General features: G+C 42.1%; 1 protein-coding gene and 1 long non-coding RNA gene across 7 annotated transcripts in view; one reads left to right on the forward strand and one right to left on the reverse strand.

The window, feature by feature from the left end:
• Positions 1 to 17,823, forward strand: part of LOC148219874 (uncharacterized) — a 99,608-nt gene that overhangs the window by 58,840 nt on the left and 22,945 nt on the right. The window lies entirely within an intron of this gene.
• The window catches only part of RNF180 (ring finger protein 180), a 107,998-nt gene that overhangs the window by 54,925 nt on the left and 35,250 nt on the right, over positions 1 to 17,823 (reverse strand). For all 6 annotated transcript variants that reach the window (XM_088156086.1, XM_088156087.1, XM_088156088.1 and 3 more), the window contains one exon: positions 1,424 to 1,649. In XM_088156086.1, the coding sequence (XP_088012212.1) occupies positions 1,424 to 1,649 (226 nt within the window). The remainder of the gene's footprint in view (positions 1 to 1,423; positions 1,650 to 17,823) is intronic.

Genomic DNA, 17,823 nt, shown 5'->3' on the forward strand with positions numbered 1-17,823 from the left:
TACCACGCATTTTTACACATTTTTACATTGTTAAGTACTTAAAGGCTACAGATAATCCTGGTAATATTTCACTTAGATGACTGTAACATGTTGAAAAGTTTTGCAAATACATTTTAGGAAGCATCTTTATTCTTCTTTTGTGCTCTCCCAGTAGTAATTTTCTGCAGCAAAACTGCTTTTTAAAAATTTAAATAGCCCTAGAAAAACCTAACTCTCTATCAGTGAAACACACTTCATCTGTACATCAAATTGAAGGGAGCATCAAACATTAGGGAAATGAAATGAAATGAAAACAGCTTGAAATCTCTATACACCAGACAGGCAGGGGGTTGAGAGTGCTCGGGCTGCAGCTTTCCATCCATTTTCTCTGCTGCAGTGCAGTCAATGCAGGGATAGCCAGTCTTTATCCCTGGCGACCAGCAGCTGCTCAGTGAATCATCTTGGGGCAATAGGTTCATCTGGAAAATGCCTCCTTCCCACCCAAATGAGTTCTTGTTTATCCCAGTCAGTTCCTCAAACTGACCTGCCATCAAATCATATAAAGTTATGCCTGTACAGAGAGAGTCTGTGCACAACCAGAAACAGAAGGTGGGAAGCTCTGCTGATCAATGTGAAATCATACTTCAGTCTGCATGCCTAACCTGTCATCATCACAGCACTCACAAGAGCTTAAGAGGATCTCTGCAAGATCTCTGTAGCATCTAAAATGAAACAAACACTCCTGCATGGCTGAGTCATTTCCATTACTTTGTGATCATTCTGTGCACAGTTTTAAGTGCTGTAAATGACCTAACTCCAGATATCATAGTGCAATTTTATCAATGGTACTTGAATCTACCATATAAGCTTTGGACATAAAAGACTGACTCACACTGTTCCAGATATTCTATCTGCAGGACTACTTACCCTCTCCTATTTCTATACCCAATCTGACACCAAACAACCCCTACCCACCATATTTTTCCTACTGTTAAGAGTAAGGAACACTAGAGATGAGGGTATAAGAGGCCAGGATGGGAGAATGTAAGAAAATTATCAAGGGCTCTGCTAGCCTTTATTTTCACTTGCGTCCAAATTTAATGTCATAAATGAAAAGAGGTTTTTTTTGTGTGCCATTAAGTGAGCAAATGAGAAATGTTTATTATGTTTGGAGCTTGTTATTATTCAGGAAGAAGAACAAAAGAAATCTACCAGAATTCTACCAGAAAACTATCAGAATCCCACTTTTAAAATAAAAAGTTTGTAAAAACATGTCTCAAATAGCTTCTTGACATTGAAGAGAACCTGGATGGAATGTTCTTAGAAGCAGCTGAATTGAAAGAAAATCTCACAGTAGATTAACATTACCAAAATTTGCTCTGAATGCATACAGGAAGGAAAAGTACAAATATTTTTCTATGTGTAAAAACTTTCATTTTTATACCTGTTTGGAAAAAGACTCTGGCAATTGTAGTGCGACACAGTGGACATGGTGTGCTGGCTGGGTTGTCTTTGGCAAGCATCCTTAAGCAAGGCTCACAAAAGATATGGTGGCATGGATAGCACATGTAAGGATTGAAATAAACATCCAGACACACAGCACAGAGATAGCTTTCTTTATCTCCTCTGAGTTCATGCTCATCATCTGTATGCAGGTTATCATTTGCAGGCTGCAAGAAGAAAAAAATAACATATTTTCACATTTAGCTCATAACTCTTTTTGATAAACCAATTGTCTGGAAGGTCATTTTCAGTAGTGCTTAAGAAGATAGTACACACAGGTGGTATTCTTAAATTTAATACATGTTACTTTTAACAAGATGATGAAACAAAACAGAAATGTCAGAAAAAATCCTCTGTGGGAAAGACAAAAAATCACAAGACAGTAAAAGAAGGAAGTAACAAAACCAAAAAGGCTGAGTAAAACTGTATTATGATCACATTTCTTCTTTTAAAATGAATTTTAACAATTTATATGTATCTGCATTACAAAACTCATAGAGACATAGAATGGTGTGGCTTGAACAGGACCTTAAAGATCATCCAGTTCCTACCGGCCTACCATATGCCTTTCACTAGACCGGGCTGATCAGAGCTCCATCCAAGCTGGCCTTGAACATTTCCAATAATGGCATATCCACAACTTCTCTGGGCAACCTGTTCCTGCGCCTCACCACCCTCACAGTAAAGAATTTTTACCTAATATAAAATCTAAACTTACCCTATTGCAGTCTGAAGTCATCCTCTCTTGTTCTATCACTATATGCCCTTGTAAATAGTCTCTCCATCTTTCTTTTAGGCTACCTTTAGGTACTGAAAGGCCACAATTATGTCACCCTTAAGCCTTCTCTATTCAACCCAAATACTCAATGAACCACAACAAACTTTGAACAAACCAAATACGTAGTCTTTCCTCATAAGAGAGGTGCTCCATCCCTCTTTGTTTTTCTGGCCTTTGTCTGAACCTGCTTCAACAGCTCCATGTCCTTCCTGTTCTGTGACCCCAGAGCTGGATGCAGCCCTGCAGGTGGGGTCTCAGCAGAGCAGAGGGGCAGAATCCCCTCCCTGCCCTGCTGCCCACACTGCTCTGGATGCAGCCCAGCACACGTTTGGCTCTCTGGGCTGGGAGTGCCCATGGCTGGGTCATGTCCAGCCTCTCAGCCACAGCACCCCCAAGCCCTTCTGGGCAGGGCTGCTCTTGATCCCTTCATGACTCAGCCTGTACTGATACCAGGGCTTCCTCCAACCAGGTATAGCACACTTTTCTTGGTTGTTGTATTGCATTATTTTATTGTTATTAGATGGTTTGTTCCATTGTTTGTTACCCCCTCCCACCCCGTTATAATTCCATTGCCCTAATTCCCGCCTTCCCTTGATCAATCAACCCAAGTCCCAACCCACCTTCCAGTACCTTCCCTGTCCCTCACTCTAGTCCCTGCCCCAGAGATTGTCAATCCCTCCTAGCCCCTCCTATCCTTCTAGTATCTTCTGTATCAGTCATCCTCTTCTTAGCATATGATTTGATGTTACATGTATTTCCCCGCCTATGTTTCCCCTATTCGTTGTATGTATAATCAGCCCCGCCTTATGTTACACCCCCAAATTGTAGCAATTGGTTCTGTATTGTACCTGCCCTTGGGGGAGGGCCCCTATTTAAGTTGCTGCACAGCTGTGTCCCCTGCCTTCTGTGGTTCCCTTCCCCCGATCCCGGTTGTCCTTCCTCCCTCAATAAATCCTGCTTCCCCGGAACCTCAGAAGGACTCTCTCTCGATGCTTTGCTCCTCCCCGGACGCATGTACGGCCGTTAGGGTTCAGAGCCCTACCCACATTCTGGGTTCCCCTGAATCCTGGGAGTGGGCCACTCTCGGCGCTGGTCTTGCCTTCAGGAGCTAGCTGGGCGAGTTGGTGTGGGGTGGAGAAGGCGGGCCGCGTCAGTTGGCGCCCAACGTGGGGCCACTTCGCCAGTGACCCCACAAAGAACTTCCAAGGATCCGAGGATCTGGAAGTGTTGGCCGTTAGCTACCCCGGTGACAGCAGGCTGATTCCGGCAGCATTCCCAGGGGTGAGGACAACAACCTTCCAGCACCAGGAGGGCTGTCCTCGGGGGAGGAGACCTTATCTGCAGCACCACGCTCGGGACCATGGGAGGGTAAGTATCCCCCAGGGACCCTAGGGGTGAAAGGGACTTACCGGGGCTGGCCACCCCATGGTGAGGGCAGGGAGCATTGCCCCAGGAGGGGGCAGTGAGCTCTAGCCCCAGATGGTTCCCCGAGCCCTTATTTTTAGTTTTTTAAGTTGTCCTTTGCTGCAGGCAGGGGTGGATTTTGCTGTGCCGACCAGTAAGATCAGAGTATGGGTGCTAAATTGTCGGCACAGCAGAGAGAGATTTACAACCAAGTTGTGGGTACCCAGGTGGGAGAGAAGAAAAATTTTTCTAAGGCAAGTTTAAAAAAGTTCGTTAGATTGCTCACTTTCCATTTTCCTGAAGTGTCCCCTTAAAGTATAAACACTGTCTCCTTTTGGGACGCGGTGGGCTCGAGGTTATCAGAGTTAGGGGCCCAGGGGGACTATTCAGTTGGAAAATTCATTGTGTTGTTTTTTACAATTCGGTCTGTTCTAAAAGAGAATAAGGGAGTGGACAGTAAGCCAAAGCGAACCTCCCCAGTTTATCCTGTCTCTCCTTTCCCTTTTCCCGACTCCTCAATCCCTATACCAGGGGATCTGTGTGGGGCAGCGCAGCAACGATCGCAGGCAAGCCTGGCCAGGGAAACCAGCCACTGCTCGCCTGCCCCCCCGCAGTCTCCCCAGTTCCCTAGCCCTGGCGGCAAGGGCCCTGCTGCCAGGGATCCTTTCCTAAATCACTCTGCCCTGAAACCTTTTTCCCGTTTCCCCAGTTATTACCCCAGTTCCATCTCCAGTTTTCACCCCTATCCTTGCACCTGCTCCTACCCCGGGACGCATCCTTGCATCTTACCCTGAGCCACAAAATGGCACCCCTATCCCTGGAGCACAAGATGGCATCGACCACGTGGTGCCGTCGTCCCCTTGTGCTCCTCCTCCTGGCCTGTCCCTTTCTTCTCCCTCGGCTCCTCCCCTTGATCCTTATCCCAACCCCTTCCCTTCCCCAGTTACCACCCTCTGTCCTTTCCCCATGTCAGAGTCCACCCAATTATGTCATTCAGCTCTGCCCCCAGCAGGCCGCTCATGTTGTGATCCTGAAGGAGGGTCATCTCGGGAGGAACAAAAAAGAGCGGAGCTCAGTGCTGCCTCGTGTGAGGAGAAAAATGAGGCAGGCTGCCAGGGGGACTCAGGGGAAGACATTTACCAGAGGTGATGGAGGATCCAAGAATGGGATCCACATCCCCCCTTTGGCTTGGCTCTGGCTGACAGCATACACAGGTCTCAGCCAGGGCCAATCCTAAAGGACATAAAGGTCGCCTCCTTGTGTCGTCGAAGACCCTCCTCCATTTGACATCAACAGTCCTCGGGTGGCTCAGACACCCCCTTCAGAATCCTTTCCTAAACCCTTTTTCCCCAATTCCCTAAAGTGTTGTATGAATTATGTTGCCTCTTTTCTTTTAGAAGGATAACCTCCTCTTTCCTTCAAAATACCCTAAGTGCCCCTGGGGTTCCCCCTGCAAACCCTTCCCCATCCCCATGACCTCCTCGGGATGCTCCCTGTACTTCAAGCACCCCGTGGAGGACGCAACCCTGTCTCTGGTGGACCCTAAGGATATCTGTGGGCAGCACAAAAGTCATCTTCACCATCACCGACATCAAGACACTCAGGCGAAGTCACCAGAAACAAATCTAAAACACTAAAGGGCTTTATCGGGATGGTTGACTTCTACGTTTTGAACAGTTCTGTTAATTATGTCAGTTTTGTTTCCTATTTCCCCTACCATTTCAGTTTTTAAGATTACTTTCAAAGGCGTCTCCCCCACACTGGTACCATCAACTTAATCTTCTTAAAAAGAAAAGGGGGAGATGTTGTATTGTGTTATTTTATTGTTATTAGATGGTTTGTTCCATTGTTTGTTACCCCCCCCGTTATAATTCAGTTGCCCTAATTCCCGCCTTCCCTTGATCAATCAACCCAAGTCCCAACCCACCTTCCAGAACCTTCCCTGTCCCTCACTCTAGTCCCTGCCCCAGAGATTGTCAATCCCTCCTAGCCCCTCCTGTCCTTCTAGTATCTTCTGTATCAGTCATCCCCTTCTTAGCATATGATGTGATGTTACATGTATTTCCCCGCCTATGTTTCCCCTATTCGTTGTATGTATAATCAGCCCCGCCTTATGTTACACCCCCAAACTGTAGCAATTGGTTCTGTATTGTACCTGCCCTTGGGGGAGGGCCCCTATTTAAGTTGCTGCACGCCTGTGTTCCCTGCCTTCTGTGGTTCCCTTCCCCCGATCCCGGTTGTCCTCCCTCCATCAATAAATCCTGCTTCCCCGGAACCTCAGAAGGACTCTCTCTCGATGCTTTGCTCCTCCCCGGACGCGTGTACGGCCGTTAGGGTTCAGAGCCCTACCCACATTCTGGGTTCCCCTGAATCCTGGGAGTGGGCCACTCTCGGCGCTGGTCTTGCCTTCAGGAGCTAGCTGGGCGAGTCAGTGCGGGGTGGAGAAGGCGGGCCGTGTCACTTGGTCTTATTAAACCCTCATGAGATTTCTATACAACCACTTTTTGAACTTGTCCATACTCCTCTGGGTGGCATCCCATCCTTCAGGTGTGAAAATACCCTTGCTTTGCCAAGAAATGCAATATAAAATAAGTATCTCTAAAAATAACCTGCAGATTGTTCTGCCTTTGAAAAGTAATTTGTGAAGGGCATGTTCCAACAAGAATGAATTCAAAACAAGCCACAACTCTATTACTACAAAGCATAGTATAAACGTAAGAGTAGAAAGGCTAGGAACTCCTACCATCTTTGGTAACTGCTTGCTTTTGTCAGCACATGTGCTTCAAATTTCCTTGCACTGCTACGTTTACAGGAGGACATTGCTGGACTTCCACAATGGTGCTCATCCCATATGAATATAACAACTTGTGTGCATTGCCATGTTCCTGCTTTGCTCTAGTAAGATGACTTAAACCTTTTCAAGTAATCTGAAGATCTGGTATTAATGGCACCCCAGGTTTTTGGTTGCTGTGATTTAGGAATGGTACTCCTCGGTTTAGTGATCCCACTGAGATTCTCCAAACCATGTGCCACTCATTCACTCACTCCCCCTCCCCTCTGTGAAGGGCTGGAGAGGGGAATTGGAGGCACAAAAGGTAAAGATCATAAGTTGAGATAAGAAAAATTTACTGGGAATGGCAATGAAATAAGAAAATGAACAGTAACAGCAGCAATACTAAAATCAGAGAGTATAAGAAAAAACCCTATTATTATTCACTGTGGAAGTCCCTGACAACAGATAAATACCTCACTGCTCCCTTTGGCTCTGAACCAGTGCTACCTGACTGGCCCCTTCAGCTTGGAACTGAAGTTATCCAGCTGCTCCCTCCAGCTCAGAACCACACCATGCTTACTCAATGGGAAGGAAGCCCTTCTCTGGGAGAGACTGCCTTCCCCTGATCCCAGCAATGACATGAGGGATAATAGAACAGTCCTCCTAGGTCTTAGCCATGCCTCCTCTTGGCTACTGCAAAGTTAACCCTATCCTGATTGGAATGAGGATATTGGCTTAAAGAAGCAACCAATTTTTTCCTTTTTCTGGGAGATACTCAGGTGAAATTTACTATGCTCCACCTCTTCTATCCATCTCCTTTGTTTCTATTTCAGGTTTTCTCTTTCACAGCTCACAGAACCCAATATAGTTCAATAGAGATCCACCAGGAAAAAACAAGCCAGGATCATATCAAGACAGTGCTGAGTGTCAAAACCCTCCTCTCATGCCCCTTACTCTAACACCCAATTCTTGCCTCCCCTGTGCAGCTGCAGTGGGAAGTGATAGAGAAGCTTTGGTGGGTGCCTGGAATCTAGCCAGGGTCAATCCACCACACTGTATATTACAGAGGCCACTTTTGATGCTCATAGGCTATGACAGACCACTACTGCCTGATATTGGTACCAAAAGTTAATGACAATTGTTAATATTGTGGTTACTGTAGATATGGGAATCTCTGTATGTTTCAGAGAAGATTACATTTATGGCTTATACTAGTTCGGATTTAGGTGTCTCTCATTACTCCCAAAGAGTATCTCTCTATATGGGAGACACTGAACTCTGCAAATAGTGATTAAGTCCTTTACAATGGGTGCTGTGGATTGCATTAAAAATACAGAAAAGAAGTATTTAGTCAGGATTTATTGGTTTTGAAAAAACAATTGTCCTGTCATTCTACCTCAGTCTTTGCATTTGCACTTTCCAGGATATTATGTGGCAAGAGGGCTTGTAAATTCTGAGCTGCTGCACCAAAAATGCATGGATATAGTTTCAGTTTACCACTGTGTCCAAATGCAAGCTCTTGTACAACCATGAATGTCAGTAACTGTATGCCTCTTACCTTAGAACTTAATACTCCAGTTTGATTTTCTCCACTGGACATGGCTGCAGAAAACGTCGGTGTGTTCTAAAATTTACTATAGAGGCAGCTAGGCTGTACTGATAAGCAGGAAGCAAAGGTCTGGCTGGACTAACATCCACAGAAGCTAGTCACAGACAGGAACACTTGGAACCATTACTTCCATGCTATAGGAAGGGCTCTTAAGGCAACATGAAATACTAGAGTATTGCAACTATCAGTAAAACTGTTTAACCCAAACTGTTTCTACACTTAACAGCACAGAGAATGCACATCAGAAGAGAATGGCAAAGGGTAACAGAATTGATTACAGCTAAGTAATTTTAGAATGGAGGAAGCTCCATAATACCATGTCTTTAGAAAAAAAAGTGGAAAATAATTTGGAAAGTAATCTCAGGTAATTACATGACCTATGACTTCAGCAGAATCAGGAAACATTATTCCATTGTGAAAGTAACAGGCCCCTCTGACCCTGCCACGTGGACTTGGCAGTGCTGGGTTAGTGTTTGCACTTGATGATCTTAAAGGTCTTTTCCAACCTAAATGACTCTATGATCCTATGAAATGTCAAAATCATAACTAAAATCTAGCACAAAAACAAAATACAGGGAACAGAAAGCTTTTGCTAACTGGTTTTGATGAGCACTCTTTGGAAAGAAAATACCATGAGTCCTAGAGGAGCTGACTGCAAGATAAATGTCTTTCATATGGCAATTAAGTTAACTAGGAGAGCTAGAGGCAAAACTGCTGAGAACTCACCAGCAATGGTTGGTTCTGAGAAAAGTTTGTAATCATGGTAAGACGCATGGACAGAGGTATCTCAGAGCCAATTGCAATTACAAAGATCAAAATTATTCTAATGTGCAAACAAGATTTAGTTAGGAGTAATTTCCTTAGTGGAAGAGATATCTTTTCTACAGCTTTGTTCCTCTTACCAGAAGACCTATGTAGGCACATGACATTATTCAGTACTGCAAAGCTAAAACCAGAGCAACTTCCTCATGCAAGAAGCTAATACACAGTAATTTAAACAGTCATTATTTTTTTGGTTTCCAATTAAGTGGTGCTTATATATATTACTAGAGCCATATATATATATTACTAGAGCTTTTGTGTATGAAAACTTGACAAGCATAAACCAGAATGGTTTTCTTGCAGGATTAAATTATGAACAAAGTATCACATTATGAAGAAAAAACAACTTGCAAAGTCCTTCATTTTAAACTGACCTATTGAGAATGCTTTATAAGCTCAAAAATGTCCACAGTTGAAAGGTATGATGAGGAAAAATCAGTTCTAATACATGATTATCTTGCAAAGAAAACTGCCTCTAGAATGATTTACAGCTCTAAACCAGACTTTAAATCTTCAATTATAATGCAGAATTGGAATCGTACACTTCAGGTCTGAAAAAGTGAAAAAGAATGAATACTGATATTGTTTTATATAAAAAGAGAACAACAAGAAATAAATGCTTCTTGGTTGTTGCTGGACAAAAATATCAATAGATTTACATTGTCCCACAACAGCTTTTGAACCCCTTAGTCAATTACAAACAAATCTGCACAAGAGTTATTACATCAGGTTCACTGCTTCCTGAAAATGTCTTAAAATTGACAGATATATTGGGTACAGGGACTGAAATGACTGTCATTGTTATGGGAAAACCTTTAAGTGTTCTGTTGCTTCAAACAGAATTTAACTAGCCTTATTTCTACAGAATAAATTAGTGACTCTTAATGGTATTTCAAAAGTTAACTCAGAAAAAAAAATCAATCCAATATTAAAATGCAGAAAAACTTCACAAAAAATATTGCTAGCAATACTAGCAGAAGTTCTTCCAAATCAGGTTTGTATGCCTTTGAATGCTCTGTTTCAGTTGACTGGTATAATGAATACAAAAGGACATATTTTCAGGTGTTAGGCAAAACTAAGCTTGAAACATAAAAATCATAATAGGGTAGAGGGATCAATGCCTATGGCTTAAACGTCTTTACAAATCAATAACTGAGTCTAAATTCATTGCACTCTAAATTTCTACCCATACAACATTTCAGAAAAACTCAAAGGCAAGCCAAAAAACTTCAGAGCAGAGCCAAGTCGCCGAAGCAGCTCTGTGGAGCTACCTATTGCCATGTCCTCTGTTCAGAATCACAGAACCACAGCATGGGGCAGGTTGGGAGGCACCATTTCAATCAACCTCCCTACTTCAGCAAGGTCATCCCAGAGCACATGGCACAGAATTGTGACCAGACAGTTCTTGAGTATCTCCAGTGAGGGAGACTCACAGCCTCTCCAGACAACCTGCTCCAGAGGCTGCACCCCTGCACAGTGAAGAAATTCTTCCTCATATTCAGGTGGAACTTAATATGAATCCTCAATGATAGATAAAAGGATCTGTTGGCCCTTCTAGTGTGAATTCCATGCAGAGAAAACTTTTTTTTAACAACTTCTTTTCTTTTTTTACAGAAGTTGTAGGGAAGAAAATGAGATTATTCTTCCTCCTTTTGGTATTACATATCTCCTTTGCATTTTGGAAACTGAAACGATACAGAATTGGCACTATCATGAGTGCTTAACATTCTGCTCAGTTTTGCAAACATATTGGAACTGGAATGTCAAATTAGAGTCCTAAAGAAGTAAATCAAATGTTGTTTTTTATCAGAGCAAAACAGTTGCTATCTACACCTGAAGTCCCCTCTCACTTGGCCTGCTGGAACTGAATGGGCTCCATCCAGTTGAAGGCAGAAGGATTTTAGCTCATGAACTCGTTGAGAGGCTTTAAACTAGGTTTGAAGGGGGAAGGGGATGCAGCTGGGCTGTCTGGAAGCAGACCCAAGGGTGGTAAGCCTGAGCTGGGGGTGAAATCAGCAGCCCAGCTGAGGTGCCTGTATGCCAATGCACACAGCGTGGGTGACAAACAGAGAGCTGGGGCTGTGGTGGGACAGCAGAGCTGTGATGTAGTCACCATCACAGAAACAGGGTGGGACAACTCACACAGTGGAGTGCTGCACTGGATGGCTGCAAGCTCTTCAGGACAGACAGGAAAGGGAGAAGAGGTGCAGGGGTGGCCCTTTGTATTATGGAGGCTTTTGATGCCGTGGGTATTGAAACCAATGGCGATGAAGCTGAATCCTGTGAGTAAGGATTAAGGGGAAGGCCAACAAGGCTGACATCCTACTGGGAGTCTGTTATCCTCCACCCAGCCAGGGAGAAGAGAAGGACAACTTATTCTACAAGCAGCTGGAGAATGTTTCAGGGTCATCAGCCCTCGGTCTTGTAGGCAACTTCAAACTACCAGACACCTTCTGGGAATTTAATACAGCAGAAAAGAGGCAGTCCAGGAAGTTTTTAGAATGTGTGGAGGATAAAACACACACTTTTCATCTCAGCTGGTGAGTGAGCCCACCAGGGGAGGGACTATGTTAGATCTGTTGTTAGCAAATAGAGATGGGCTGGTGGGAGATGTGGTGGTTGGAGGTCGCTTGGGGCACAGTGATCATGAAATTATAGAGTTCTCAGTGTTTGGTAAAATCAGGAGGAACATCAATAAGACTTTTACACTGGACTTCCAGAGGGCAGATTTTGGCCTATTTAGGAGACTTATTCAGAGAGTTCCTTGGGAATCAGCCCTTAAAAACAAAGGTGCTCAGGAAGGGTGAGTGTGTGTCAAAACAGAGATCTTGAGGGCACAGGAACAGACTGTCCCTGTGTGCCGAAAGGTGAGTCGACAAGGTAAACGTCCAGCCTGGATGGGCAACGAGGCTTTGAAAGAACTTAGGAATTAAAAGATGATCTATCTATTGGAAGAAGGGTCAGGTCTCTCAGGAAGTATTTAAGGTGGTTTCTAGGGCATGTAGGAAAAAAAAATTATGGAGGCCAGAGCTCAGTTCAAATTTAATTTGGCAACTTTTGTAAAGGAAAACAAAAAATATTTTTACAAATACTTTAATGATAAAAGGAAGGGTAAGACTAACTTTTGTTCTCTATTGGATGAGGGAGGGAACTTAGTAACTGCAGATGAGGAGAAGGTGGAAGTGCTTAAGCCTTCCTTGCCTCAGTCTTTAGTGGGAAGATGGCTTGTCCTCAGGATAACTGTCCTCCTGGGATGGCAGATGGTGTCAGGGAGCAGAATGGTCCCCCTGTCATCCAGGAGGAGGCAGTCACAGAACTGCTGAGCTGCTTGGATGTTCATAAATCTATGAGACCAGGTAAGATCCATCCCAGGCTGATGAGGGAGTTGGCAGATGAGCTTGTGAAGCTGCTCTCCATCATTTGCCAACAGCTCACTGGGGAGGTTCCAGATAACTGGAAGCTGGCCAATGTGACTCCCATTCACTAAAAGGGAAGGAAGGAGGATCCTGGTAGTTATAGGCCAGTTAGCCTGACCTCAGTATCCAGTAAGGTAATGGAACAGTTTATACTGAGTGTCTCACACAGCCCTTACAGGATGGCCGGGGTATCAGACCCAGCCAGCAGGGATTTAGGAGGGGTAGGTTGTGTTTGACCAACCTGGTCTCCTTTTATGACCAGGTGACCCACCTGGTGGGTGTGGGAAGGGCTTGGGGTGTTGCCTGTTTGGACTCCAGCAAGGCCTTTGGCACTGTCTCCCACAGCACACTCCTGGAAAAGCTGCAGCTCAGAGCTTGGACAGGAGCACTCTGTGCTGGGGTAAGACCTGGCTGGATGGCCAGGCCCAGAGGGTAATGGTGAAAGGTGCTGCATCCAGCTGGGGATCATCACTGGTGGTGTCCCTCAGGGGTCTGTGCTGGGGCCACTCCTGTTTAGGATCTGCACTGATGATCTGGATGAGGGGATTGAGTCCACCATCAGTAAATTTGCAGGTGACACCAAGCTGGGAACATGTGTCAATCTGTTGGAAAGTAGGAGGGCTCTGCAGAGAGACCTGGAATGGTTGGATCATGGGCAGACTCCAATGGGATGAAGTTTAATAAATCCAAGTGCCAAGTCCTGCATTTTGACCACAATAACCCCCTGGAGCATTACAGGCTGGGGCTGGTGTGGCTGGACAGTGCCCAGGCAGAAAGGGACCTGGGGGTGCTGGTCAACAGCTGACTGAACACGAGCCAGCAGTGTGCCCAGGTGGCCAAGAAGGCCAATGGCCCCTGGCCTGGATCAGGAATAGTGTGGCCAGCAGGAGCAGGGAAGTCATTCTTCATCTGTACTTTGGGAAAGTGTGAGGTCACACCTTGAGTGCTGTGTCCAGTTCTGGGCCCCTCAGTTTAGGAAGGACATTGAGATGCTTGAGCATCCAGAACAAGCATCAAGGCTGGTGAGGGGCTTGGAGCACAAACCCTGTGAGGAACGACTGAGGGAGCTGGGGTTGTTATCCTGGCAAAAAGGAGACTCAGGGGTGACCTCATCACTCTCTACAACTCCCTGAAGGGTGGCTGTAGTCAGGTGGGGTTGGTCTCTTTCACCAGGCAGCAACTGACACAGTCTTAAGCTGCACCAAGGGAAATATAGGTTGGATATTCGGAAAAAGTTTTTTATAGAAAGAGTTATAAAGTACTGGAATGGTATGCCTGAGGAGGTGGTGGAGTCACCATTCTTGGACATGTTTAAAAAAAGATTGGATGTGGCACTCGGTGTCATGGTTTAGTTGAGGTGTTAGGGCATGGGTTGGACTCGATGATCTAGAAGGTCTCTTCCAACCTAGGGATTCTGTAGTACAGTGAGAGTGCAACTCCTCTCTAGTACAAACTTGTAGTTGTTCTAGTTCCTGGTGAAAAGATATAATCCTGTCAATTTACATACACACTGAGATGAACAATCAAAGAAATATTTTGGCTTTAATATTAATTTTATACCTGTAAAAACAGGGTTTTTTTTAAATTTTAGCAAAAGGATTTGCAGCACTGAAATAACAAATAAGTGCTTATTTTTTCATTCTTTTTCTAGAATTTGAGTGAAATTTTATGCTAATACTTTTAGGGAAAATGCTCATAACAAAACATCTGTAAAAGAATGTCTTGAACAATGTGCTGCTACATTTTGGCAGGTTTACAGAAGTATAGTACAGGAAAGAATGCATCTGAAATGGTTCTTGTCATTCAGCATAAATTTAAGGAAAATTACAGTGATGCATGAAACAATCTGAGGCAGCAGCATACAGCAGACACTTAGTGAAGAATACTGACTCTTATCATTTACAAAGGTCTCTTCCCCAGCACTATACAGCAGAAAGTGGAGTAGGCAACATGGAAGAGTGTTGGTCAGATATGGAGGTTTGCTCCTGTTGTGAACAGCATTTATAAACTGTTTATAACTCAATGTCATTCCACTTGTGGAACACTGCTTTCCAAAATAATTAAATAAAATGTGAAGATTTTTAGTTTCCTACCAGTCTCACTGCTCCGGCATTTGCCTGCCCCAAGGTAAAGTTTTTTCTACTCATAAAGTAGAAAGTCTACAGTAACTACAAAGATTTGTTTGCTAGCAATCAGCAAAAGATCAACATAATGAGAGTTACACAGAATTTTTGGCTGCTAGATACAGAATACTTCTTACCATTTTGGACAGAAATGTAAGTTTGCTGAACTGAACTCTCAGAACAGGTGTTTTCAAAAATGCCTTATTTTTAAACAAATTCCTCAGTATTACTATGGAGCCATGACAATCAGATAGAAGAGAATTTAGTTAGGATTCATAACAGCTATGATCAAAGGAGGTATTTAACCCAGATAACTCTGCTTTTATCTTTGTTGACTATGATGTGCATTATGGTATGACCAACTCTGACTCTTCCTTTGGACATCTATGGAAAGTGACATCCTTCTTTCTGGGGTGAGAGACCACTGTGTGCTTTAGATTGAGCTCACCATTCACCCCAAAATCAAGAATTAGGAATCTGCAAGTATCCTCTGTTTCCACAACTGAGCTAGAGTTTGTGAGATATCACATTAAAAGAAGCATTCACCTAGTGACATGAATTGCTTTAAAATAAGTTGCCCTAAAATTAAGAACCTAAAGCTATATTTAGACAATTAAAGGACAGTTTTCAAAAATTTCCTTATCTGGCTGGACCAACTGGGTGATCATCTTCCTTAGAACAATCAGGCCACTTACTTAAAGTGTGTTGGCTAAGTATTTTAAAATAAATTTAAATATTGATTACTTAAATAGACTCCATCATTAAACAATGTTTAGAGCACAGCATTCAATTGCCCTGAAGGAAAATTAAGACAAGCAAAGAGTTTCAAAAAAGAATATATCTGAGAAACTTAGGTAAAGGTAATCAGATTGCATCACTTGCTTAATTTTTTATATCTGCTAAGATGACTATGGAATAATCCTGGCTCCATTGGAATCAAATGTTTTAATTCACTTTTTAGGCAGTTCAGGATGGCTTGAAAAATTAATATACAGTTTTCTCTTAAAATGCAAGCAAACAAACCACCAAAATACACAAGTATCTGTTTCTACTTAAAAAGAAAAAAATCAGAAAAATTACATTATATTTTCCATTATTACAAACTTACATGAAGTACAAATCTGTTTGATTTCCTACAGCAGCTGTATTGCTTTTCTGGAGATTTTCTCAAAGTTGTAAATGACATTTTTAAAAGTAAAAAATTATTTAAGGTTAAGACTCTAAGAGCCATCAACAAGAAGACCTTATCTCCATTTTCATAACATAATTATCTCACTCAATAAAACTTCTAGTTTGTAATCCATCTGTAGTAGACATTGCAATGCTAAATTAAAATAATAAACAACCAAAATACAAAAGTGTTTCGGATGTCCTCATGCAGCAATAGGAAAAAAATGTCCCTTTTGTTTCTTCTTTTCATGTAGCCCTTGGAGACTGATACTGAAATTTGATCCTGAGCTGTAGCAAAAAATAATCCAGGCAGACCTGCAGTAATAAAATGCAGCCCAAATGTTGTGTACACTTTTTTTTTCTGACAAATAATATCTAGATGCTCCATTTGATTAATCCTTCTCTCTTCAGCTCTTAATTTTTTTGATATTTTGTCAGAAAGTTTACCAAAAATATTATTATGAACTATGGTTCTCTATTGGGAACAGTCAGAAATAAGCAGTACATTCCTTCCTTGGTATTTTATTTGGTCATATCCAAAGTCATTCAAATTTGCAAAAGCTTATTTTCCTCAAATGTAACTGTTAGATGCCACAATCTCGAAATGCTAAACATCAATGGATTTAAAGGGATCAGCTGTCAGTTTTCTGATCCCTGAATAAATCCACTTTCCGGATACTTAAATTAAGCTGCTGTTATCTTTCCTGTCTGATAAACAGAGCAGAAATGATTGCCTATTTTTTATTTCATAGTATAAGTGAAAAAAATTTTATGCATGCATCTTTCTGTAATTATTAGTAATTTCATATACATGTCTATAAACACTTCATTTCATGCCGAGCAAATACATTCCCTGAACAGCTACTGAACCATTGACACTTCATTTTATGCAAGGCATAAACTTTCTCTGTTGTATAAGCAAGATCTTGCACCCTTACTTTTTTTTCCCCAGATATTATTTATGAAGACAGTGAGGCCATTTTAAATTTTAGGATGCCATCCTTTCTCATGAGTCTTCCTACAAAGGCTTGAGGGATCTGAAGATTTCAATCTTTTCTCTTTACTACAGTTTAATATTGCAGATTTTTCTTCTAATGAAGTATCTCACAAAGTCTTCCAAAAACTGAGTATGCAAATCCAACCTCCCAGAAAAAGAAAGAAAGAATCAGAGGGTGTAAAGCTTTTCTTTGGAATTGCAAGATGCCAAAACGGAAAAATCAAGCTGAACATCTACTATTTCACATTTCTCTGCCTGGATTAAAAAAGTAGGATGCTACTACAAATGATGGTGCAACACACCAACAGAAAATTGAATCTTAGCAGTTACTACTTACCCTTCAACAAAGAAATGTTACCACAAAATATGAAGGCAAAATTCTTGTTTGAGGGTTAACATTTTTCAAAAAGTAGACCAGAAAAGAATTCACCATAAGCATGGTCATCTTCTCATACCTAAAATGAATCTGAACTTTTGGCTTTAGCTTAGCACTGGTAAACCTTATCTGGAAAGCTTAACTGCTCCTGCAACAAATTGCCATCTACATTCACTAAAATTCTCAAAATACATGGAATTACTGAACTGCCTTAATACTTAACATAGTTGACCCAACTTAGATATATGACATAATGAATACTTGAATCTGGCTGTGATAACCAACAGGCAAAATAATTAATCATCAGAATACAAGGCATCTTTAAAATTTCACTGCTGACATCCTAAAAATACTTGCAAGACTGACATCAAGAAGATATAAAAGAGTTTGGAAATTTGTAGAAATATAAAGAAACACGAACACACAGCTTACAATGTGTCCATGTTAAGAACAGCTCAAAATACACAGAAGAAATAAAAAGAGCACCAGGAAAGATTATTTAAAAAATAAAATTGCAATTTATTTTGTAACATGTATTGTTCTACATGGTGTAAAATAAACTGCAATTTGTTTTTGTGGCAAAGTACTGTACTATAGTTTGATATTAGAGTATCTATCCCTTCTCTGAAAAATTCTATGGATTTCTAACACTGTCCACTACTATTAACATATTAGTTAAAGATTTTTTCTTTTTTAATTATCTATACTGGCATTAAGCAAAGATACTACTTCTTTCTTTGCATCTAGTGTAACAGTGAAGGGAAAAACGGAATTACTATAAAAATAATCCTAGTAGACTGAGGAAGAAGACAGACCTCACCCAACAGCCTCCCTCATAGTGAGGCCTTAGAAACTTTCTGATGTTAGGTCATA

The sequence above is a fragment of the Sturnus vulgaris genome, chromosome Z, assembly GCF_052056855.1.
Source record: "Sturnus vulgaris isolate bStuVul1 chromosome Z, bStuVul1.hap1, whole genome shotgun sequence".
Classification (NCBI taxonomy): Eukaryota; Metazoa; Chordata; class Aves; order Passeriformes; family Sturnidae; genus Sturnus; species Sturnus vulgaris.